Source organism: Chiloscyllium plagiosum, chromosome 40 (genome assembly GCF_004010195.1).
Source record: "Chiloscyllium plagiosum isolate BGI_BamShark_2017 chromosome 40, ASM401019v2, whole genome shotgun sequence".
Classification (NCBI taxonomy): Eukaryota; Metazoa; Chordata; class Chondrichthyes; order Orectolobiformes; family Hemiscylliidae; genus Chiloscyllium; species Chiloscyllium plagiosum.
Window position 1 is genome coordinate 20616789 of NC_057749.1, and position 26484 is coordinate 20643272.

Below are 26484 nucleotides of genomic sequence, written 5' to 3' on the forward strand. Positions count from 1 at the left end.
TCCAACAGGTTTAATTGGAAGCACACTAGCTTTCAGAGCGACGCTCCTTCATCAGGTGATCACCTGATGAAGGAGCGTCGCTCCGAAAGCTAGTGTGCTTCCAATTAAACCTGTTGGACTATAACCTGGTGTTGTGTGATTTTTAACTTTGTACACCCCAGTCCAACACTGGCATCTCCGAATCATCTCACTGAGGAGAAAGTGAGGACTGCAGATGCTGGAGAACAGAGTCGAGACTGTGGCGCTGGGAAAGCACAGCTGGTCAGGCAGCATCTGAGGAGCAGGAGAGTCGACGTTTCGGGCATAAACCCTTCATCAGGAATGAGTCTTGTTGGTCAGGGCTGAGAGATAAATGGGAGAGGGGGTGGAGTTGTGGGAAGGTTGCTGGGAAAACGATAAGTGGAGAAGGTGAGAAGTCAGAGGGGGCAGTGATGGACAGGTCTTAGGGCGGTGCTGAGTTGGAGGCTTGGGACTGGGATAATGTGGGAGGAGAGGAAATGAGGAAGGTGTTGAAATCCATATTTGTCCTGTGTGGTTGCAGGGTCCCAAGGCAGAATAAAGAGGCGTTCTTCCTCCAGGCATCAGGTGGTAATGGTCTGGCAGTGGAGGAGGCCCAGGATCTGCATGTCCTTGACGGAGTGGGAGGGGAGTTGAAGTGTTCAGCCACAGGGCAGTGGGGTTGATGGGTGCGGTTGTTCCAGAGATGTTCTCTGAAACGATCCGCTAGAAGGCGTCCTGTATCCCCGATGTACAGGAGACCACACTGGGTGCAATGGGATGCAGTAGATGACATTGGGAGAGGTATAGGTGAATTTCTGTTGGATGTGGAAGGATCTCACTGACATTAGTGATACCTTTCTTTGGATAAACTAAGTTTCTCATTACTCTAACAGAAAGTGAATATGTTTCAAAAGAAATTTATTGCCTATGAAGCACTTTGGATGGGTCTCCATGCGAAGTCTCAGAAGTATCAGTCCCTAATAAACCATACAATTAATTCAGAAGGACATTTTTTAGCTTCAGAGTGGTTAGAATGTGCGATTTGCCACTACACACCATCCCTATTTGCAACTAAAACACCATTTCTTCAAGGCTTCTCCTCTTCACACCCCTGTCCACCCGTGGATCTATCTACACCAGGTAGATCTATCTACACCAGGTAGATCTATCTACACCAGGTAGATCTATCGATCTATCTACACCAGGTAGATCTATCTACACCAGGTAGATCTATCTACAACAGGTGGACTGCAGTTGTTCAAGAAGTAGTCTCACTCCTACCTCAAGGATAATTAGGGATGAACACACAAATGCTGACCTTGCCAACAATGCCCAAATCCTATGAAAGGATAAACAAAAGGGTTGAGGCAAGTAGTACAAATGTTTTAAGGGAAAGCTAGAAACAGACATGAAGGAGAAAGGAATAGTAAGTTAAGCTGATAAAGTTTGATGAAACAGAGTGAGACATTGTGCTGTAGAACATAAACACCATTGACCTGTTGGCTTGTTTCTAATACAAGGCACTAGGATATAGTTATCAGCAAGATCCAAATAATTTCATAAAAATAGAAGGAATAAAGTATTCACATTTATTAATCCCAACAATACTAAATTATAAGATAAACTATTTACCTTTCCGTGACTTCTCTTCATATGAGATACATAGAGCTCTCTCTCTGGAAACCATTGCAGACATTCGGCACACGTCCAGCCAGGCCTCCTAACTTTTGGTCGCGTTTCAGACTTCTCCACAATAGCTTCATCCTTTTTGTCGTTGTTCAAACTGTTGGAGGTGACACCATTAGCAGCTACTTGCACTGTAGATGCTTTCTGGTCACTGGATATGTCCTTGGAGGGAGACAGGGGGCTTGGAGGCTTGTCAATGGTTTGTGCATTGTTGTGAACATCCTAATTTAAAAAGAAAATTGATCATTAACAAACTAGAACTTGCACACATATGGCAAGCAGGTAATGCCTGGCACCATATAAGTTTCCATCTTTCCTCACACAAACTGACACAGCAGAACCCAGTTCCACACAAATTACTCAACTCAAACTTTGAAAAATCTTAATTTAGTTTTCATGAAACCATTGTTCATTCACTACTCTCTAAACCATTTAACACACATGAACTGCAGAAAATGGTTTGATTGCTGATTCATAATTAATGACTTTAATCAGCAGATATAAAGCAAAGAAATAAACTGGAACAATATGGGGCTGATAAAAAAAAAAGTGGCACCAGGTATAAAACTTTAGAAAGATGATGATGAATAATTTACCTTGTAAGAAAGACTTCTGTCTCAATAACTTCTAAATATTCTGCACTCTCATTGGTTAGTGATCATTAACTTTTCTCATTATGAGACAGGAAAACAAAATGCAAAGTTCAGGAACTACAGGTAGTTCTGGGATAATGCACATTTCAGCAGCATGATTTGGCTATAATGTCACTGAAGAATTAGGGAATGGTATTTTCGAGAATGTGTACGTCAGTTGGCAATAGCGCGATTCCAGCAGGGATCAGGTTTGTGCCCTTCGTTCAGCGTATGCGCCGGTGTCTATGCTGAAGACTTTGCGCATGTGCCGATGTCAGCTGCCGACAGAGCAGCTTTCTATCAGAGGTACTGTACAGACAGCAGCTTTCTTACATTTTTTAAATGTACTATGTTACAATTACTTTTGCTTCGTTAATAAATACGATTTCAACCTTTGTTCAGGCTGTGCTATACTCAGTATTAAGTTTTTGGGTGATCTTTGAGTGATTGTGAGTGATTTTTTTTGCTGGTCTATTGCTAACTCCACTTTTCCCTTCGGCCCCACTATTTCTATGAAGCGATTTGCTATTAAATGGAATGCAACTACAGTTTTATAGGAGAAACTACCTGTATCCTGAACTACCACAGCATTCTAAAGGATTATGGATAGCTGGCAGGAAAGTGGAGTTGAGGCTGAAATAAGATCAGCCATAATTGTATTAAATGGTGCATCAGGCTTGAGTCACTCAATTGTCTACTCATGCTCTTGGTTCTCACATTCTAATTTAGTGACCTCTAAACACAAAGCAAATTTGTAAGATTTTTTTAAATTGGTAAATTATTTCCAATTCTCTGCGCATTGTTTGCTTTGCCACAATCCACGAATTGGCAGGTGGGATAGATTGGGTTGGGATATCTGGTCGGCATGGACGGGTTGGACCGAAGGGTCTGTTTCCATGCTGTACATCTCCATGACTCTATCAGTATTTCACTGTTGGCATTGTGGCAAAGACTGCACTGTTATAAGGTGAGGGCATATAGGGAACCTATAGATTTCCACTGATGTTTACCATAGAGCTCTAAGGGAATACAAATAATTCTGCTTTCTTCTGGAAAGTAAATACCTTTTCCAGAGTTCTGCAACTAATATTTTACATTGCTGGGGACTCTCAGGTGATACTTAATGTTTTCGTTTTTCTTCATTCTTGCTAGGAAGCTCCACACATTCTTGACTCCAGTATTCTTTTGCTGTTTGCTGTACGCTTTCCTGTACACTATCAGTGACTAGCTTTTTTTAAAATCAGGCACTACAACAATATTTCAGCAGGACTGTTGCTCAATACATTGTTGGATACGGACTGCATGACAAAACGCATTTTTCCGGACTTCAAGTATAGGCACATTTCCTATTAAAGCTATCAAAGCCTAAATATTGCAAGTAAACACAAGCAGACGTCAGAGTTTAATTAATGTTTAGAGGGAACTCTGCATATTGCCATGTCTTTGTCTGTTCCAAGCTAAGAAGCACCCATGTTTGTATTGAAAACAAAGTGTATACTCTGATACCATCTTTGACAGGTAAACGTTTGTTAATCAGTGGTCAACTGGGGAGAGAACAGTGGATAATTGAGTGAATGAGAGTGAGGGGGCAAAGATATAAAAGCGACCTAAGGGGCAACCTTTTTCATGTAGAGGGTGGTAAATGTATGGAATGAGCTGCCAGAAGAAGTGATGGAGGCTGGTACAATTGCAACATTTAAAAGGCATTTGGATGGGTATGAGAGTTTGGAGGGATATGGGCCAGGTGCTGGATAGTGGGACTAAATTGGGTTGGAACATCTGGTTGGCATGGATGGGTTGGACCGAAGGGACTGTTTCCGTGCTGTACATCACTATGACTCTATGAAGTAGAGAAATTCACATTTCCTATAAAGAAACCTGGAAAGAGCTTTGTATCAAATCTCAAAAGGCAGTTGAGTAATTGTTTTGTGAATAAGTAAACAAACAAATGCACATAAGTTACAGCTACACCTGCATAAAATAACTATGAGACAACTGTCTTTTTGAATTCTTCGTACAAACAAAGTAGGGAAGCACTATAGCTGTTTAGAATACAATATAATATATAAATTGTGTATGCACACACCAGCATGTGTGAATACTCCTTGTGCATCACCAGTATGAACATCAACTTAAACTTCCTTCTCGTAAGGTAGAAAAACAGACTGGCTAGCTGCATCAAAATGATGTTATGAGACCAAACCTGGGAACCTGTCTGATCTCTGGCAGCAGGAATTCACTAGGAAAGAGATGACTATGTCGTGTAACAGCAGCAGCAGTCATATTCAGGACATAATTGGAAGGTCATCTAGTAATAGGATACTGACTTTCTCTTTGTGCTCATCTTGCCTCTTTTTAGAGTTAATTCTGTGCAAGTATGGACCATGGAGAAATAATTACTGCTAAATCAAGATAACATTCTTGAGAAAAAAAAAAGTTGACCCAAGGATTTGATTCCTTGTTGGCAGCAAATACATGTCTGAATTTTAGGTGTTGCACCCACCTCAGACTTTTTAAAACACTTTTTCACTAGGAGACTTCCTCTTAGTGATGGAGATCCTGGACTGAATGTGAACTGAGTCAAGAACCGGGAAAATAGATATCAGGGGTGTGTGGTGTTGGGCAGTTGGCCCAAACTCCTCCAAATGTAAGATTCCCAAATATGTATCCCTCTTTCTCTGCTTTGCCCTATTCCACCCACACACATACACTGCCTGTCTATCTATCCAACTTGTTTTTCTTTCTCACCAGCAGACTCTCTTTTCCTTGCTTTCGGCAGTATCTCTATCTATTGAGAGAGAAAACAGGCTCTTAAAAACGGGCGTCAAAAAAAAAAATTAAGAGTTCAAGCCTTAACTTGTTTGAAAATCATTTGAAAACAAACTCAATTACTACCGCCTGAAGAAACACATTGCACACAATTATTTCGATTAGTGCTGCTACCATTTTGGGAGACTGCTCCATATTAAACACATTCAGGCTGTATCATACTGGGAATTATATGGAATTATGTTTGTGGGGGGGGGGGGAAGGAGGTGGTAATGCCAGTGGGTAAGAGATGCAGATTAAGCTTTTGGGGATATAGATTCAAATCTCACCACAGCAGGTGGTGGAATTTAAATTCAGTTAATAAATCTGAAACTTAAAGTTAGTCTAGTGAAGGTGACCATGAACTACCACTGAATGTGGTAAAAGCTCAAGTTGTTCACAAATACTCTTTAGGAAAGGAAATCTGTCATCTTTACCTTGTTTGGCCTACATGTGAGTCAGACCCACAGCAATGTGGCTGACAGTTGCCCATAGCAAAGGCCTAGCAGGCAACTCAGTTCAAAGGTCATTAGAAATGGGCAACAAATGCTGGCCTTTCCAGCAATATGCAAATCACATCAAAGAAAAAGTAAAAGCATAATTTTTTGCTAGTGATTTTTTTTAACAAGTGAGATGGTCTGTAAAATGTCAATTCCACTTGCAAACTCTCATACTGATTTAATATAAGGAAAACAGCTTTTCCCATTAAAACTGAAAATGGATTCCATGATATTTTTCTTGAAAATAGTGATTGCGGTGTGAGAGGAATAAGAGGTTACAACAACGGTTGGGATAACTTTTGCGACACATCAGAACAGACCAATGATAGATTAATATTCTGGTTACTCACTGCAACAACCGAGTGTTGCTGTTACCCAGCTTATAAAGTAACAGAGTCATAGAGATGTACAGCATGGAAACAGACCCTTTGGTCCAACCCATTCGTATAGACCAGATATCCGAACCCAATCCAGTCCCACCTGCCAGCACCTGGCCCATATCCCTCCAAACCCTTCCTATTCATATATACATCCAAATATCTCTTAAATTTTGCAATTGTACCACTTCCTCTGGCAGCTCATTCCATACTCGCACCACCCTCTGTGTGAAAAAGTTGCCCCTGAGGTCTTTTTTATATCTTTCCCCTCTCACCCTAAACTATGCCCTCTACTTCTGGACTCCCCCACCCCAGGAAAATGACTTTGTCTATTTACCCTATCCATGCCCCTCATAATTTTGTAAACCTCTATCAGGTCACCCCTCAACCTCTGAGGCTCCAGCGAAAACATCTTCTTGGAAACATTTCCAATGCTGTTTCTTTCTAATAATCCATTCAGCTTTGATGGCGACTTTCGTCAGGTTATTTAACAAGGGTTACCAATACCGAGCCTGATTATTGACCTCAACCAAATAGTGCAGTCCTGACAAGTGAAAATTAGAACACAGAACAGTACAGTACAGTACAAGCCCTTCAGCACTACTCCAAACTAGCCTACATACCCTTCATTTTACTATCATCCATGTGCCTATTCAAGAGTTGCTTAAATATCCCTAATGTATCTGATTCTACTACCCCTGTTGGCAGTGCATTTCAGGCACCCACCACTCTGTGTAAAGAACTGACCTCCGACATCTCCCCTAAACCTTCCTCAAATCACCTTAAAATTATGCCCTCTTGGAATATACATTTCTACACTGGGAAAAAGTCTCTGGTTATCCACTCTATCTATGCCTCTCATCATCTTGTACACCTCTATCAAGTCACTCTTATCCTTCTTCACTCCAATGAGAAAAGCCCTCAAACTTTCTTCATAAGACATGACCTCCAGTCCATGAAGTTTCCTGGTAAATCTCCTCTGTATCCTCTTGAAAGCTTCCACATCGTTCCTATAATGAGGCGATCAGAACTGAACACAATATTCCTGAACACAAGTGTGGTCTAATCAGGGCTTTATAGAGCTGCAGCGTAACTTTGTGGCTCTTAAATTCAATCCCCCTGCTAATGAAAGCCAACACACCATACGCCTTAACAACACTATCAACTTGGGTGGCAACGTTTGAGGGATCTATGGACATGGACCCCAAGATCCCTCTGTTCCTCCACACTGCCAAGAATCCTGTCTTTAACCCTGTAATCTGCATTCAAATTCGACCATCCAAAATAAATCACTTCACTCTTTTCCAGGTTGAACTCCATCTGCCACTTCTCAGCCCAGCTCTGCATCCTGTCAATGTCCCGTTGCAACATGCAACAGCCCTCCACACTATCCACAACTCCACCAACCTTCATGTCATCAGAAAACTTACTAAACCACCCTTCCATTAATAAAAATCAAAAACAGCAGAGGTCCCAGAACAGATCCCTGTGGAACACCAATGATCACCGAGATCCAGGCTGAATACTTTCAATCTACTACCACCCTCTGTGTTCTATGGGCCAGCTAATTCTGTACCCAAACAGCCAATTTTCCTGTATCCCATGCCTCCTTACTGTCTACCATGGGGAACCTTGTCAACCACCTTGCTAAAATCCATGTACACCACATCCACTGCTCTGCCTTCATCAATATGTTTGTCACATCCTCAAAGAATTCAATAAGGCTTGTGAGGCATAACCTGCACCCTCACAAAGCTATGCTGACTATCTCTAATCAAGCTATGCTTTTCCAAATAATCATAAATCCTGTCTTGCAGAATCCTCTCCAATAATTTGCTCACCACAGACGCAAGGCTGACTGGTCTGTTATTCCCCAGGGTTATCACTATTCCTTTTTTTGAACAAAGGAATAACATTTGCTACCCTTCAATCATCCGGTACTGCTCCAGTGGACAGTAAGGATGCAAAGATCATCACCAAAGGCGCAGCAATCTTCCCTCGCTTCCTGTAGTAATCTTGGGTAAATCCTGTCTGGCACAGGGGACGTATCTATCCTCATGTTTTTCAAAATTTCCAGCACAGCCTCTTTCTTAATATCAATCTGTTTGAGCGTATCAGCCTGTTTCACGTCTTCACAAATGACAAGGTCCCTCTCAGTAGTGAATACTGATGCAAAGTATTCATTAAGGACCTCCCCACCTTCTCCGACTGCAGCCACAAGTTCCCTCCACTATCCCTGATTGGCCCTACCCTCACTCTGACCATTCTCGTTTCTCACATAGAATGCTTTGGGGTTTTCCTTACTCCTACCCGCCAAGGCTTATTCATGCCCCCTTCTAGCTCTCCTAAGTCCATTCTTCAGTTCCTTCCTGGCTACCTTGTAACCCTCCAGAGCCCTGTCTGATACTTGCTTCCTCAACCTTAAGCAAGCTTCTTTCTTTCTCTTGACTAGATGTACCACATCCCTTGTCACCCAAGGTTCCTTCACCCTACCATCCCTTTCTTGCCTCAGTGGGACAAACCTATCCAGCACTCGCAGCAAGTCCTCCGTAACAATCTCTACATTTCTGTCATGCATTTGCCGAAGAATATCTGATCCCAGTTTATGCTCCACAGTTCCTGCCTAATAGCATTGTAATTCCCCCTCCCTCAAATAAATACTTTTCCATTCTGTCTGCTCCTATCCCTCTCCATGAGTATAGTAAAACTCAGGGATGTTGTGATCACTATCGCCAAAATGCTCTCCTTCTGAGAGATCTGACACCTGGCCTGGTTCATTGCAAAGCATCAAATCCAATATGGTATCTCCTCTGATCGGCCTACCTACATATTGAGTCAGGAATCCTTCCTGGACACGCCTGACAAAATCTGCTCCATCCAAACTATTTGCACTAAGGAGGTTCCAATCAATATTAGGGAAGTTGAAGTCACCCATGGCAATAACCCTGTTACTTCTGCGCCTTTCCAAAATCTGTCTCCCAATCTGCTCCTCCGTGTCTCTTTTGCTATTAAGAGGTCTATAGAAAACTCCCAATAAAGTGACTGCTCCTTTCCTGTTTCTGACTTCCACCCATACTGACTCTGTGGACAAACCCCCCTCGCCGCCCTTCCTTTCTAGCTGTGATATTATCCCTGATTAGCAATGCCACTCCCCCACCTCTTTTACATCCCTCCCTATTCCTTTTGAAACACCCAAACCCCGCAACATCCAACAACCATTCCTGTCCCTGTGATATCCAAGTCTCCATAATAGCCACAACAACATAGCTCCAAGTATTGATCCATGCTCTAAGTTCATCACCCTTATTCCTGACACCTTTTGTGTGAAAATAGACACATTTCAACCCATCACACTTACTGCACCTTTGCCCTATCAACTGACTATTCCTCCTCACAGACTCTCTGCATGCTGTATCTGCCTGTTCACCAAATACCCCATTCTCTGACCCATAGCTCCAGTTCCCACCCCCCTGCCAAACTAAACCCTCCTGAAGTGCGCTAGCAAACCTCCTGCCCAGGATATTGGTGCCCCTCCAGTTCAGGTGCAACCTGTCATCCTTGTGCAGGTCCCACCTTCCCCAGAAAGTATCCCAATGATTCACCTATCTGAATCCCTCCCTCCTACACCAGCTTTGCAGCCACGTGTTCAGCTGCACTTGCTCTCTGTTCCTAGCCTCACTAGCCTATGGCACCGGTAGCAATCCTGAGATTACTACTCTGCTCGTCCTGCATTTTAGCTTCCAACCTAACTCCCTCTATTCACTTTTCAGGTCCTCATCCCTTTCCCGAGCTATGCTGTTGATACAGATTGTATACCACGAATTCTGGCTGCTCACCCTCCCCATAAGAATCCTGCAGATTTAAGAAATCCCTGACCCTGGCACTCGGGAAACAACATACCATCCAGGAGTATCATTCACGACCACAGAATCTCCTGTCTGTTCCTCTAACCATTGAATCTCCTATCACTATCGCTCTCTTATTCTCCCCTCTTCTGAGCCACAAAGCCAGGCTCAGTGCTAGAGACCTGGCCACTTATTACTGAGGGGAATGGTCACAGGGGGTCCCTGCACTGTCTGCCTATTCCCTTTCCCTCTCCTGATGGTCACCCAGCTACCTTTGTCCTGTATGACTACCTTCCTATAACTCCTCTCTATCACCCCCTCAGCCTCCTGAATGATCCGAAGTTCATCCAGCTCCAGCTGGAACCTCCAGTTCCCTCATGCGGTCTGTGAGGAGCTGGAGTTGAGTGCACTTCTCGTAGGTGAAGTCAGCAGGGACACCAGTGGTGACCCTTACCTCCACATGCTGGAAGAGGAGCGTGCAACTGCCCTAGCTTCCAGCCCTTTTGTTCTAAATTGTATTTGCACATGCTGGGACTTGTTCCAGAATGTGCACACTCCGACTGCAGCACGTTGGGAATGGTAAACATGGTTACTTGCTGAAAACTACAGCTGTTCAATCACCTCAGATGCCAGCTTGTGGAGAAAACAATGATTCAAACCCTTGCCTTTTCAGCAAGACTGAGGTCTCTTAGCAAAATTGTTAATGAAAATACTGATTCTCACAAATGTTAATTTTACAATTAACTTTAAAGACCCTATTGGGAAATACATATTATTCCCCCCACCCACCCCCCAGTCTTCAAAATTTATTAGGTGTTTCAGTTATTGTAAAAGCAAGTAAGGTGATGGAATACATTATTCAAAATAATTTAGGAAAACAAAGGAATGTGTATACAAGACAATCTCAGTTGCAAATATGTTTAAAAAGTGTCTAGTGTACAAATACATGACACCGTGTATAGTGCTGAAATGTGACGTAGAAAGTATATGTAGCCTTCCTACTTTCACTTTATTTGTCATGATATATAGATAAATAGATTTGTATATAGGTATAAAAATAGCTGTGTTCAAAAATACTTTAAAAATCACAGCAGTAGATTCCCAAAGAATATAATGTTAGAGAACAAAATATTGCAGTCACGAGACCAAGAATGATGAGATATGTGATAATAGCTGGGGATTGCTTAGCTCTGTTAGTTGGATGCTGGTTCTAATGTAGAGTGATACCAACAGTGTGGGTTTAATTCCCCTTCCAAATCACCAAAATAGTTCTAGATTTCACCCTTTGGCAGAAACCTGGTAACCCTCAGGTTACACTCACCTTCAGCTGTCTCTCTTTAAATGAGAGAAAACAGTCTACAGTCCTCTGGGACTGTGGCAACTTTTCATTTTCAATATAATACAGTTAACAGTAAGAGATAATACATTTAAGTAACCAAGTTTACTGTTCCCAACGTATCGCAAACTGACTGTGCATGCTGTGACCCAGTTTATACAAGTACAATTTTAGCAGTGGTTTTCTCACTTACCAAAAGTGTACTATTAAGGAATTTGGTCGAGGTCAATAATCTGGCCTCAGCAATCTGATCCCTTGTAATTAAATAGTGCAGAAGTCACCATCAAAGCAGAAATGTAGAACAAAATTCACAGACCTGGCAATATAATTTCCTATCTGGTTATTTTCCCATTAAAGATGTGGAACAAATACTAGAATATAACTTGCCCAACCATGACACATCATGATGATCATGGCAATGATTTATAAATACTATGTTCATACCTCACAGATTCATAAATTTTCTTTTTCATTTGTTTCATGTTGTTGATTCCTAACTTACTTACACAGGACAATCAGTCTCAACAGGCCTTCCAATTTTTTTTTCCAAATGTGGTTCCTTTTAAGGCTTAAAAATTTCAGGACCTAACTGTAAGCACCATGGATCTAGGGTTGAGAGAAGCTGAGGTCCAGGAGTGTACACTGTGGAGGCCAAGGATTCAATCTTTAGATATTTTTAAACATTTGCCTTTTCATTGGCTTTTTAAAGATCAGGAATCAGACCTTAAAGCTCAGTCAGGTAGATTATAAGCATCATAAGTAAAGCGTAAGGACTTAACTGGGGCCTTGCGGATGTTAACACTCAATCAAAGCTTCAAATCAGCCATTGCTGGCTTAGAGCTTGCAACTCCAGATTTTTAACTCATGAGCCCACTGGGGAATACAGTTTGGGAAACCCTGCCTTAGATTAACTAACGGAACACAGGCCAAGTTTCAAACTTAGGATTTTCCTGGTGCAGTTAATTATCAGATGAACTCAGTGAGCCATCCAAACACACACTAATAAACAATGCAATTATCACCAAACTTTTGCTGGCTGAAAATGAACAAATTCAGTTGTTTTGACCTGCAGAATTTCTTCTGACACCTTGGAGATGTGCTCTATGATTAATTACTTCTGTGAAAAGCAAACACATTGTTTGATACACAATGTGGTTTCACAGGACATATTTCTCACGTCTAATGAGGCTAGTTTAATACTAGCCTTTCCTGGAAAAATATTTCAGAACATATTGCCATATCCCTTCTTCCCTTCAATCTAAATAAAATCTGCCACATTTCAGAAAACTGTCAAGCTTAGTTCAATATTCCCAAAGCACCGCTTTTAAAAAAAAACAACGCAATAGAGCTTCTGGAATGGAGTGAGTGCACTTCAACTTTTGAAAAAACAAGCCATCTGTTATCATTTTTTTCTTAAAAGGAATGGTTTCACCACTGTTTTCAAATTAAATTTATGTGGGAATACTTAAAACAGCAACACCTTTGCTATTATGCTTTTCTTTCCCTGATGAACTAGCATACATATACCACAGACCACAACAAACGTCAGCCTGCAAATTAACTCTACTTGACTGAGAAGCGCTAGTTACCTTGAGTCACTACACCTACCTTGAAGTGCTCCATCATCAGTTGTTTGTGCATGTAGAGCAGTTTACACACAGGACACTTGTACACACACACTCTCAACTTGTTTTTGTGCTGTTCCAAGTGTTTATGTAACAAAGCTCGCTGGTTGAATACAGTTTCGCACATTGAACACTTTAAGATGACTCTGTAAGTTGAGAAATATTTTACATCAGCAACCAACCCACTGACATCATAAGCACCAAACAGAAGTCTTACCACTTTGAAATCATATTAAAAAAAAGTTGAAGAAGTTATTAAGGCCGCACTCCTTTAAGCTCTCCACTTTCTTATAAATTGCATCGTGGTAATTAATGAAAAGCTATAGCACCGAAGGCCAAAATGTGAGGCTAAGTGACAGAAGATCGCAATTTCATTGCCACAGTTCAGTAGAATGGAGGTGGTTGTTTTGACCAGGAGTCCTATTCAGCTATTTTTAAAATAAAAGGATAAGTGTTCTATAGGGTGTAAGCTTTTCTTTTAATGTAAGGATAAAGTCTTTGCCATGTTTATGCCGCCTTTCCTGAACATGATCAATGCGTCGCATTGAAACCTGCAGAATACTAAGAGGCCTGGATAGATTGGATGTGAAGATAATGTTTCCACAAGTAGGAGAGATTAGGATCTGAGGGCCTCAACGTCAGAGTGAACAAGTAACACCTTAGAACTTAGACGAGGAGGAATTTTTACAGCCAGAGGGACGTGAATCTGTGGAACTTATTGCCACAGAAGGCTGTGGAGGCTAAGTCATTGTCTTTAAGACAGAGATAGATAGCACTCTTGATTAGACAGGGGATCAAGGTGAAGGCAGGAAAATGGAGTTTAAAAACATATCAGCCATAATTGTGTGGTGGAGCAGATTTGACGGGCCAAATGGCCTAATTCTGATCCTGTCTTTTGGCATCATTATTGAAATTTACTCATAAGATCACTTAAAAATGAAATGTATTGCCAATTTGCTGTGCATTTTTTTCATGGAGTAACATGAATAGAAATCACAGTGGCAGCACATGTCATTGAAATGGCTACTGAGAAGTGCATAAGACCCGACAAGACCTGTGCGTAACTGATTAACTTCAATTTTCCCTGAACAAAAGGTAACTGTGTCCAAATTAAGTTGCCAAATTGATTTATTTTGCACTGGAACTTACATGCATGTTAATAAACACAAGACCACAAGTATGTTATCAATAATTCTCAGTACTTTTTAAAATATTTGCTCTAGAGAAGTGAGCATGGCTGGCAAGGCCAACATTTATTACTCAGTCATAGAGTCATACAGCATGGAAACAGACCTTTCAGTCTGCACCAACCAGACATCCCAATTTGACCTAGTCCCATTTGCCAGCATTTGACCTATATTCCTCTAAACATTTCCTATTCATTTATCCATCCAGATGCCTTTAAAATGCTACAATTGTACCAGCCTCCACCACTTCCTCTGGTAACTCATTCCGTACCTATACCACGCTCTGCACGAAAGACTTACCCCTCAGGTCCTTTCTAAACCTATCCCTCTCACCTTAAACCTATGCCCTCTAGGTTTGGACTCCCCCACCCTAGGAAATAGACCTTGGCTATTCACTCTATCCACGCCCCTCATGATTTTATAAACCTCGATAAGATCACCCTCAGCCTCTGAAGATTCAAGGAACAAAACCACAGTTTATTCAGCCTTTCCCTATAAATCAAACCCTCCGGTCCCGGCAACATCTTTGTAAATCTTTTCTGCACACTTTCAAGTTTAACAACATCCTTCCCGTAGAAGGTTGACCTGAAGTGTATGCAGTATTCTAAAAGTGGCCTCACCACTGTCCTGGACAGCCACATGATATCTCAACTCCTATACTCAATGTTCTACCAATGAAGGCAAGTGTGCTAAATACCTTCTTCACCACCCTATCTACCTATGCACCCGCACCTCTAGGTCTCACAGAGATCCCCCTGTGGAGTTTGCACATTTCCCTCATGTTTTCTCCAGGTGTTCTGGTTTCCTCCTACAGTCCAAAGATGTGCAGGTGGATTGGCCATGCTGAATTGCCTACAGTATCCAGGGACACACAAGTTAGGTGGATAAGCTATAGAAAACGCAGGGTTACTGGTACAGGGTAAGCATAAGGGGATGGATCTGGGTGGGTTGCTCTTCAGGGGGTTGACGTAGATTTAATGGGCTGAATTGCCTGCTTTCACCCTGTAGGGATTCTATCGATTAGTGTATGTCCTGCCCTGATTTGCCTTAGCAAAATGCAACATCTCTTAATTATCTAAATTAAATTCCGTCTGCTACTCCTCGGCCCATTCGCCCATCTGATCAAGGTCCCGTTGCACTCCGAGATAATCTTTGTCATTGTCCACTACACTACCTATTTTGGCATCATCTGTAAACTTACTAACTGTACCTCCAATATTCACATACGTGTTGAAAAGCAGTGGACCCAGCACTGATCCTTGTGGCACACACCGGTCACAGGCCAAAGTATGAAAAGCAACTCTCTACTACCATCCTCCATCTCCTACCTTTATAGCAAATTTATATCCAATTGGCTATCTCCCACAGATCCCTTGTGATCTAACCTTACTAACCAGCCTACCATGCAGACACTTGTTGTTGGACACTTTGTTAAGTCCGTAAAGCCAACCTCTAATTGCCCATAAGAAGGTGAGCCGCCTGTTTGAACTGTTTTAACAGGTGTGGCGTAGGGGCACAAGCAGTACAATTAGGAAGGAAGTTCCAGGAGTTTGACCGAGCAACAGTGAAGGGACACTGATATAGTTCCCAGTCGGGTGGCGTGATTTGGAGGTAACTTGCAGGTGGTGGTGTCTCCATGGACCTGCTGCACTGGCCCTTTTAGGTGGTAGAGGTCACATACTTTGGAAGGTGCTGCCAAAGGATCCTCTGCTCGATGAACACAATAACTACAGAGTAGCCAACTGCCTTCAACAACAGCCACAGTAACCTTTAATAAATTTTGATACATAGTATCTTCACAGGGGGGTGGCAAATTAAGTCATAAGAATTAAAGAAAAACCTTACAGTTTAAAAATGAATACAAATAGAAAATGCATCAAGTGCACAAATATGTTGGCATTTATATAAAAAAAAGCTCAACATGATTAAGATCTATGATGTATTTGTACTTTCTCTTTACACCTGCTGACAAATTTGTTGCACATTCCAGTAACAACATTTTCTGCTTTAGTGGCAAAAAGGAGAAGCAATGTACTGTAAACACAAATGAGCTTGGCACGTAAAAAATGTGGTAACACTAACAGCAGTAATGTGCGTGTTTCAAAACATAGTGATATGGAATTGAGATAATCTAAATTTGTAGATGAAAATGAAAAGAAACATTTAGGAGAAAATAATCACCTTAGCCATGATAACCAGCATTGTAAGACTGAGTTACATTTGGATTTCTATGCACAATTTTCCCACAAAAATTATTTAGTATCTGTTTCACAGAGAAGACTGCAGCTTTAATTTTCTGACTGGTAGAATATTTTCCAATGTAGGTGGTTCTTTATTCCTTTACAACCTTAAGCTTGACTGACACCAGATATCTGGGCTGATGGACTAGCAACATATGACAATGCCTAGAAATCTGCTCTGTATTCACTAGTAGAAATAAAATCATAAGTTACTTGGAATACAAGCTTGAATAGATGAGGTAGTTCAATAAAACTGAACTATCTGTAGTCTTATCTGTAAAAAACTGTTTCTTACCTACATTAGTAATCACTGTCTTCACTAGACAGATACTGAACTTCAATTTTCATGTCTAATTATTGGATTGAGACTGCAAAGCCTTTCAAAATAGGCCACTACATTTTGATCATGCGGAATGACTGCAATGTGACTCCTCCAAAGGGGAACTTGGGAGTCGAGATTCAATGAAGTCTGATGGCATATGTCACACATGGGCAAGGAAACATCCTGCTGATTACCACTTCCACCTTCTCTCAGCTGACAGATCAGCATTTCACCATGTCAAAAACCATGTCAAGAAGCACAAAAGAGATCAAGGGTACAGAATCTACTCTAGGTAGAGAACTTAAATTTCTATCACCAAGCGTGGTTCAGAGGCAACATATCTGACTGAGCCGGCAGAACCTTGAAAGAACTATCTGCCACATTAGCCCTGCAGCAGCTAACAAGAAAACCAACATGAAGGGAAAAACCAACTTGACTTCACTCTGACCAGTCTACCTTGCGCAGATGTATTTGTCCATGACTGTGTTGGTAGGAGTAACAAGCACATAGTGCTTGTGGCGGTACAGTTCAAAACTAGACATTCATGGCATACTGTGGCATCAACAACCAAACTGCATTCCACCACTACCTGTAAATGAAGTGTCATATTCCTCACTCCACCATTACCGTCAAGCTAGGGGTCCAACCCTGGTTCAGTAAAACAGTTGCACCTGGGTGTACCTAAAGATGTGGTGTGAACACAGGAATGATAACTGAAATTTAGAGATGTCCTAATTATCAGAAGCAGTATGCAATAGGCAATAGACTGACAGCAATCTCACAATCAGCAGATCAGAACAAAGATCTCCAATCCTGCTACAACCAGTTGTGAATTAACACGTGGACAATTAACAGTCATCAGGAGCAAAAGGCTCCACACACATGCCTGCCCTCAATGATGACAGAGCTCACCAAGAGTGCAAAAGGCAAGAGTGAAATGTTCTAAATCATCCTCAGTCCTAAGAGATTGACCTATTGCAGTCTCCCCAAGTCTCCACCCTCAAAGAAGTGAGGCTTCAGTTAATTTGGTTCACTTGGTATATCAAGAAATGGCTCAGCCAATTCATTGTAAAAAGAAAACTCTATGGTCCGAAACCACATTCTAGCTGAATACGTGCTCCATAACTGGTCCTGCCTTTAGCCAAGCTAAAGTACCCCTATGATACTGGTGCTATGTCACAAAGTTGGAAAAGTACCCAGATATGCCCAGTCCATTGAATCAAAAGACACAGGAGCAGAAATTAGGCCATTCAGCCCATCGAGTCTGCTCTGCCATTCAATCATGGCTGGTAAGTTTCTCAACCTCATTCTATACTTTCTCCCTGTAACCCTTGATCCTCAAGAACATATCTCAGTCTTAAATATACTCAATGATCTGGCCTCCACAGCCTTCTGTGACAATGAATTCTACAGATGCACCACGCTCTGGCTGAAGAAGTTTCTCCTGATCTCCATTCTAAAAGATTTTCCCTTTACTCTCAGGTTGTGCACTTGGGTCCTAGTCTCACCGAATAATGGAAACATCTTCCCAACATCCACTCTGTCCAGGCCGTTCAGTATTCTGCATGTTTCAATTAGATCTCCCTTCATCCCTCTAAACTCTGAATATAGACCAAAAGCACTCATATTTTCCTCATAGTTAAGTTTTCATTCATGGGACCATTCTTATGAACCTCCTCTGAACATGCTCCAGGGCCAGTACATCCTTCCAGAGGTATGGGGCCCAAAACCGAGTACGATATTCCAAATGTGGTCTGACCAGAGCCTTATAAAGCTTCAGAAGTACATCCCTGCTTTTATATTCAAGTACTCTCAAAATAAATGCCATCATTGCAGTTGCTTTCCTAACTACTGACTCAACCTGCAAGTTCACCTTAAGAGAATCCTAGACTAGAATTCAAGTCTCTTTGCACTTCAGACTTCTGAATTTTCTCCCCATTTAGAAAATAGTCCACGCTTCTATTCTTCCTACAAAAGTGCATGACCTCGCAGCTTCCCACATTGTACTCCACCTGCTACTTCTTTGCTCACTCTCCTAACCCATCCAAATCCTTCTGCAGCTTCCTCACCTCCTCAATGCTACCTGCTCCTCAACCTATCTTTGTATCATCTGCAAACTTAGCCAAAATGTTTCTTCATCTAGATCGTTAATATATAAAATGAAAAGTTGTGGTTCCAACACTGAACACCACATCGACTTCCATCCTGAGAAGGAACCTTTTATCCCCACTCTCTGCTTTCTGCCAGACAGCCAAGCTTCTCTCCATGCTAGCACCTTGTATCTAACACCATGGGCCCTTATCTTACTCAGTAGCCTCCTCCATGGCACCTTGTCAAAGGCCTTCTTGAAATCCAGGTAAATAGCATCCATTGGCTCTCCCTGGTTTAACCTGCTCATTATGTCCTCAAAGAAATCTAGCAGATTTGTAAGGCGTGACCTCCCCTTGATGAAACCATGCTGACTTTGTCCAATTTTACCATACACTTCCAAGCATTCAGAAATCTCTCCTTCATAACGGATTCCAGGATCTTACCCATGACCTAGGTTAGGCTAATCGGTCTGTAATTTTCCATTTTTTGCCTTACTCCCTTTTTGAATAGGGGTGCCACATTAGCAATTTTCCAGTATTCTGGGACTCTCCCTGATTCTAGCGATTTCTGAAAGATCACCATTAACGCTTCCACTATCTCTTCAGCTATCTCCCTTATGACTCTGAGGTGTAGTCCACCTGGTCCAGGTGATTTATCCACCTTTAGGACATTCAGTTTTTTCAGCACCTTCTCCTTGGTGATGGTTACCACACTCATCTGTGCCCCCTCATTCTCCTGAAGGGGATATTATTCGTGTCTTCAACTGCGAAGACTGATGTGAAGTAATTATTCAGTTCCTCAGCCATTTCCTTGTTCCCCACTACTATCTATCCAGTGTTATTTTCCAGCAGCCACTTTTGCCTCTCTTTTGCCCTTCATATATCTGAAGAAACTCTTACAATCTTCCTTTATATTACTGGCTAGGTTACCCTCATATTTAATCTTCTCCCTCCTTATTTCTTTTTTTTTCTGTTGCCTCTGTTACATAGAACATTACAGCGCAGTACAGGCCCTTCGGCCCTCGATGTTGCGCCGCCCTGTCATACTAATCTGAAGCACATCCCACCTGCACTATTCCATATACCTGTCCAATGACTACTTAAATGCACTTAAACTTGGCGAATCTGTTGGTCTTTGTAAACTTCCCAATCCTCTGGCCTCCCATTGCCCTTTGCCACATTATATGCATTCTCTTACGCTTTTATGCTATCACTGAATTCTCTAGTCAGCCAGGGTTATCTCATCCTCCCTGTACCATGCCTCTTTTTCCTTGGGGTGAATCTCTGCTGTGTTTCCTGAATTACTCCCAGAAACTCCTGCCTTTGCTGTTCCACTGTCTTTCCTGCTTGGCTCTTCCCCCAGTCAATTCTACACAGCTCCTCCCTCGTGCCTCTGTAGTTGCTTTTATTCAGCTGCAATATTGTTACTCTGATTCTATCTTCTCCCTCTCAAATTGCAGAACAAATTCTATCATGTTATGATCACTGCCTCCTAAGGGTTCCTTCACCTTACGTTCTCTTATTAAGACTGCCTCATTGCACAACACTAAATCCAGTACTGTCTTTTCCCTAGTGGGTTCTACCACAAGCTGCCCCAAAAGCCATCTCATAGACTTTCCACAAATTCCTTTTCTTGCATTCCATTACCAATCTGATTTTTGCAGTCCACCTGCGTATTGAAATCCCTCATGATCACTGTAACTGCCTTTCGTGCACATCTCTTCTACCTCTTAGTGCACTTATGGCCCAATCTGTGTAATTACTGCCCCTTCCCTTTACTCAATCAATAGCAAGGAGATCAAGTATGTCATTGATAGCACTACCACACAGCACTTACTCACCAACAATCCACTCAGTTTGGATTCTACAAGGATCGCTTCTCTCAGGTTAACACCATCCTGATTTGGGAATATATTGCTGCTGGGTTAACGTCCACAACTCCTTACTCCATGGCACCAGTGCAAAAACATCCACCATAAAAATTACAATGGGTCGAGAAGCTGATTCACCGCTGCTTCCTCAAGGACAGTGAATGCTGATCTTGCAAGTGATGCCTACATCCCATGAATGTATTAAAAAATCTTCAGCTTCATGTTTGTGAAGTTAAGGAAGAAAGTGAATATTAAAGGGCTATACCAGGTGTAAAAAGGCAGTCCTTTTAAGCTGAATGAATTTGGTTGCCTTCTACAATCATTACAATCTTCTCTTTCCATGACAATGTGATGGAAAACACTGGAACCCTTTAACGTCCACAGTGAAGTCACACAGGAAAATATACTGGTGCAAACACTCAAGAATATGGTTCTCTTTGTCACTGCCATGCACCTTCAGGAAGGGGGGTGCTTACTTATATCTCAGAACAGAGAGAAAGCTATTTGCCTGTATATCAAGACAAATGTGTGACAAGTTCTCATCAGAGACCTGCTCTGTACTGAAGTTGCTTACACAATTATTCCATACCAAGGAACACCTTCACTGGCAAGTGACAGATTCTCTTATGCCAATGAGTCTGACTTGACCATAAGACAAATATCATGGTCCACTGTCAGAAGGATGAAGCCCATATAGCCAAAGATCTTCTGGATAGTGAACCAGCCACTGCAATAATCTGCAGGACATCATAGCATCACTAGAATGCACTTCTAAGACAGATATGAAGTTGGTTGATAGCGACATGGACAATTGAACAACAGTTGTCAAGAGGAGATGGCCACTGAGTCAGGACACTGGATGAAATGAGGAAAGAAGGAAAACTCAGCTGGCCAACAGGGCTCAGTAAAAAGAAAGGCAGTGAATCCTCGCATCTTTATCTGCAGCAATTTTGGCAGGAGCTGTCAAGCCAGAGTGGGGTTCCTGAATCACACCAGGCAATGTTTGACAGAGGTGACCATCAAGATGAAAACTACTGCCTCCAGAAACAGAAGGATGCCCCCAAGATACAAATGGCTGGATTAGTATACCTAATCGCTTGTGAATATAATGGCAAATCAATTATAAAAAGACTATAAAACGAGATAAAGTGGAACTGGTTTGAGGCAGAAAGAAAAGGTAACCAAAAAGAAGTTATAATTTTATATCTGAAGTTTTAAAAATCCTCAAAATTAATAGGGTTTCACTGGGCTAGACAGGTTAGTTGACAGCCAATCGGCAAGGACCATGCTGCTGTTCAAAGGCTACTTATATTATTAACTTATAGACTTAAGCTTTAGATATTTAGAATCAGCCTGTTAAAATTTATTACAAATCTCTAAAGGGACTTGAATGCAGGCCCCCTGGTCCGGAGGTAGGGAAACAACCACTGCAGCACAGAGGCCCTAGACTAAGCTCGTATGTTGAATTTAGTGGTAAATGCAGTAATCTTTATGACGGACATGGAGAGGTCAATTATGAGATGGTGTCATTGTTAACTAAATCACACAACAAGGGATATTAGCTGGCAACTTGCAGTACTTCCCAACATATGGGGTATCTCATCTTTGGTCACAAATAATAGCTGAATTGTGCTGTTGTACCATTTACTTAACAAGGATACCATCTCAGATTCCTGAAGAAGGGCTTATGCCCGAAACATCGATTCTCCTGTTCCCTGGATGCTGCCTGACCTGCTGCGCTTTTCCAGCAACACATTTTCAGCTCTGATCTCCAGCATCTGCAGACCTCACTTTCTCCTCAAGGATACCATCTCATTCTTGTTCGCCCCATGTAAATGTTGTATGTTAAATATTTATGCCCATCATTGCAGCTTGTTATCTTATCAATGATTTTTTGATCACTCATGGGATGTCAGTGTCACTGGCTCAATCAGTATGTATTTATCCATTCCTAGTTGCCCTTGAGAAGGTGATGATGAGCTACTGCCTTGAACAGCTGCAGTCCAAGTGGCATAGCTAGACACAAAATGCCATTAGGGAGGGAATTCCAGGATTCGGCCCCAGCAACATTGAAGGAACAGCAATATATTTCCAAATCAGGATGGTGAATGGCTTATGTATCTGCTGTCCTTCTAGATGATTGTGATCGTGGGTTTGGAAAGTGGCTCGATGATTTTCCGCAGTGAAACATGTAAATGGTACTCTCTACTGCTACTGCCATCAGTGGTGGAGGGACTGGCTGTCTGCGGACGCACGCCAATCAAGTGAACGTTTTGTCCTGAATGGTGTCAAGCTTCTTGAGTGTTGTTGGAGCTGTATAGATTCAGGCAAGTGGAGAATACTCCATCATAATTCAGAATTTTGTCTTGTAGATGGTGGACAGGCTTTGGAGATGTAAGCTAGAGTCATAGAGATGTACAGCATGAAAACAGACGCTCTGGTCCAACTCGTCCATGCTGACCGGATATCCCAACCCAGTCTAGTCCCACCTGCCAGCAACTAACCCATATCCCTCCAAACCCTTCCTATTCATACTCCCATCCAGATGCCTTTTAAATGTTGCAATTCTACCAGCCTCCACCACTTCCTCTGGCAGCTCATTCCATACATGTACCACCCTCCGAGTGAAAACATTGTCCCTTAGATCTCTTTTATATCTTTCCCCTCTCAGCCTAAACCTATGCCCTCTAGTTCTGGAATCCCCCACCACAGGGAAAAGACTTTGTCTATTTATCTTATCCATACCCCTCATGATTTTATAAACCATTATAAAGTCACCCCTCAGCCTCTTGACGCTCCAGGGAAAACAGCCTTAGCCTATTCAATCTCTCCCTATAGCTCAAATTCTCCAACCCTGGCAACATCCTTGTAAATCTTTTCTAACACTTTCAACTTTCACAACATCCTTCCAATAGGAAGGAGACTAGAATTGCACACAATATTCCAACAGTGGCTTAACCAATATACTGCACAGCCGCAACATGACCTCCCAACTCCTGTAATCAATAATCTGACCAACAAAGGAAAGCATACCCAACGCCTTCTTCACTATCCTATCTACCTGTGACTCCACTTTCAAGGAGCTATGAACCTGCACACACAGTCAGTCGCCTGAGTCGGGAATTGAACCCGGGTCTACAGGCGCTAAAAGTCCTGCTAAAATTTACTTTCCCAAAGTGCAGCACCTCACATTTATCTAAATTAAACTCCATCTGCCACTTCTCAGCCCACTGGCCCCTCTGATCAAGGTCCCGTTGTAATCTGAGTTAACATTCTTCGCTGTCCACTACACCTCCAATTTTGGTGTCACCAGCAAACTTACTAACTATACCTCCCATGCTTGCATCCAAATCATTTATATGAATGACAAAAAGTAGAGGACCCAGCACCGATCCTTGTGGCACTACACTGATCACAGGCCTCAAGTCTGAAAAACGACCCTCCACTACCACCCTGTCTTTTACCTTTGAGCCAGTTCTGTATCCAAATGGCGAGTTCTCCCTGTATTCCATGAGATCTAACTGATCTAGGATTTCAAGCCTCGACCTGCTCTTGTTTACAGGGATTGTCCAGTTCAATTTCAAACCAATGGTAACTCCTTGAAGCTGATACTGAGGGATTCAGAACTGGAAATGTCATTGAATGCCAAGGGTGAATGGTTGGATTCTCTCTTGTTGGAGATGATCGTTGCCTGGCACTGTGTCATTCAAATATACTTGCCACTTGTTAGTCCAAAACTAGATATTATCCAGATCTTGCAGAATTTGGGCATGGACTGAGTCAGTATTTGAGGAGTTGTGAATGGTGCTAATATTATGAAATCATTGGCAAACATCCCTACAACTGACCTTATTATGGAGAGGAAATCATTAATGAAGCAACCGAATTTGGGTGAGTCGAGGATACTATGTTGAAAATCTCGTGCAGAGATGTCCTGAGAGTCGAGAAGACAGTCCTCCCACACCTGTCTTTCTATAGGGATGCATGATTTTAACCAGTGGACAATTTTACTCAATTCCCACTGACTCCAGCTTCATTGATGCCACGCTTGGCCAAATGCAATCTTGATGTCAGGGCAGTCACTCTCACCTCACTTCTTAAATTCAAATCTTTTGTTCGTGTTTGAACTATGTTCTAATGAGATCAGGGGCTGAGTGGCCCTAGCTGGAGGAACCCAAACTGAGTGTCAATGGGCAGTCTATTGCTATGCCAGTGTAGTCTGGAAGCACTGTTAAGTGAAGGCAAGTTTATTGACTAGTAACCAACTAATGCCTTCTGCTTGGCAACGACTATCCAATTGGTTCTCAGGTAGCTGAAAAGCTTAGGAAGCTGGACAAGATACAGAAACTATTCAGATCTCCATCAACTAGAAGCTTCCTTTGTTCTCTGTAGTGAAAGTCACAACAATCCTGAATAAATCAGTTTTCTTATTTCTCCAGCAGTTGTTGTAATTTGTGACTTATAGATTAATAAATCAAATAATCAACTATCTTATATCTCTTTCATATCAGTAGAAGCATCCAGAAAGGAAGACTGAGAGGCACTATTCTGTTCAGGAGAAGAACTATCACAGAAGATGCTGTGAATAGAGACCACTGAACTGCTTTCCCAATTTCCCCTCCAACCATAACACCCATGTATTTTTTTCAACTTTATGTGCATGTGTAAGGGGAGGTTATAAGGGGATTACCCACAGCTGGAGTCTATCTATTTGCATAAAATAGTAATTTTTGATAAATACAGAAACATGGTCTGTGCTTTCTATCAATCTGGGTTCAAAAGACAGGCAAATTGGGGAAATTTTGCATACGGTTTAAAATTCTTTAACTTTTGTGACAACTCTGGGAATGGACGACTCAATTTCCAGCATGCTATCCCAGTGAGGTGCAAGACCACCTATGTCATTGGTACCAATGTGAATCATAATCTCTGTTCATCTTTCCCCTTTAGGATTCTATGCAGCCGTTCAATGATGTCTTTGCCCCTGGCTGAGGCAATGCCTTATCCAGGGCTCACACTTACACTGGAGAAACCCCATCCATACTCCTCACTATTTCATCTCCTAACACTATAGCTCCTCCTCTCTTTCTGCTGGCAGAAATTCCCACGAATTTGAGCATTGTTGATTTAAAAAAAGACACAACATCAAAGCTTTTTATCCTGTGCTCATCAGGACAGATGCAAGAATACCAAGTTTCAAAGGGAGCAAAAATTAAACACAAGCTTAGGGGACAACAGTTCCCTCTTATATTCCCCAAGATAATGTCATAAACAATCAACAGACAATAGGTGCAGGAGTAGGCCATTCAGCCCTTCGAGCCTGCACCGCCATTCAATATGATCATGGCTGATCATTCCTAATCAGTATCCACTTCCTGCCTGATCTCCATAACCCTTGATTCCACTATCTTTGAGAGCTCTATCCAACTCTTTCTTAAATGAATCCAGAGACTGGGCCTCCACTGCCCTCTGGGGCAGAGCATTCCACACAGCCACCACTCTCTGGGTAAAGAAGTTTCTCCTCATCTCTGTCCTAAATGGTCTACCCTGTATTTTTAAGCTGTGTCCTCTGGTTCAGCACTCACCCATCAGAGGAAACAGGTTTCCTGCTGCCAGAGTGTCCAATCCTTTCATAATCGGGTGGCACGGTGACACAGTGGTTAGCACTGCTGCCTCACAGCGCCAGAGATCCGGGTTCAATTCCCACCTCAGGCGACTGACTGGGTGGAGTTTGCACGTTCTCCCCGTGTCTGCGTGGGTTTCCTCCGGGTGCTCTGGTTTCCTCCCACAGGCCAATGATGTGCAAGTCAGGTGAATTGGCCATGCTAAATTGCCCGTAGTGTTAGGTAAGGGGTAAAGGTAGGGGTATGGGTGGGTTGCGCTTCGGCAGGGCGGTGTGGATTTGTTGGGCCGAAGGGCCTGTTTCCACACTGTAAGTAATCTAATCTAATCTAATCTAATCTTA

The 26484-nt window shown here is 42.2% G+C and overlaps 1 protein-coding gene across 6 annotated transcripts in view; it reads right to left on the reverse strand.

The window, feature by feature from the left end:
• Positions 1-26484, reverse strand: part of znf592 (zinc finger protein 592) — a 198980-nt gene that overhangs the window by 21773 nt on the left and 150723 nt on the right. For all 6 annotated transcript variants that reach the window (XM_043680575.1, XM_043680570.1, XM_043680571.1 and 3 more), the window contains 2 exons: positions 12793-12955; positions 1633-1908 (listed from right to left, as the gene is read on the reverse strand). In XM_043680575.1, the coding sequence (XP_043536510.1) occupies positions 1633-1908; positions 12793-12955 (439 nt within the window). The remainder of the gene's footprint in view (positions 1-1632; positions 1909-12792; positions 12956-26484) is intronic.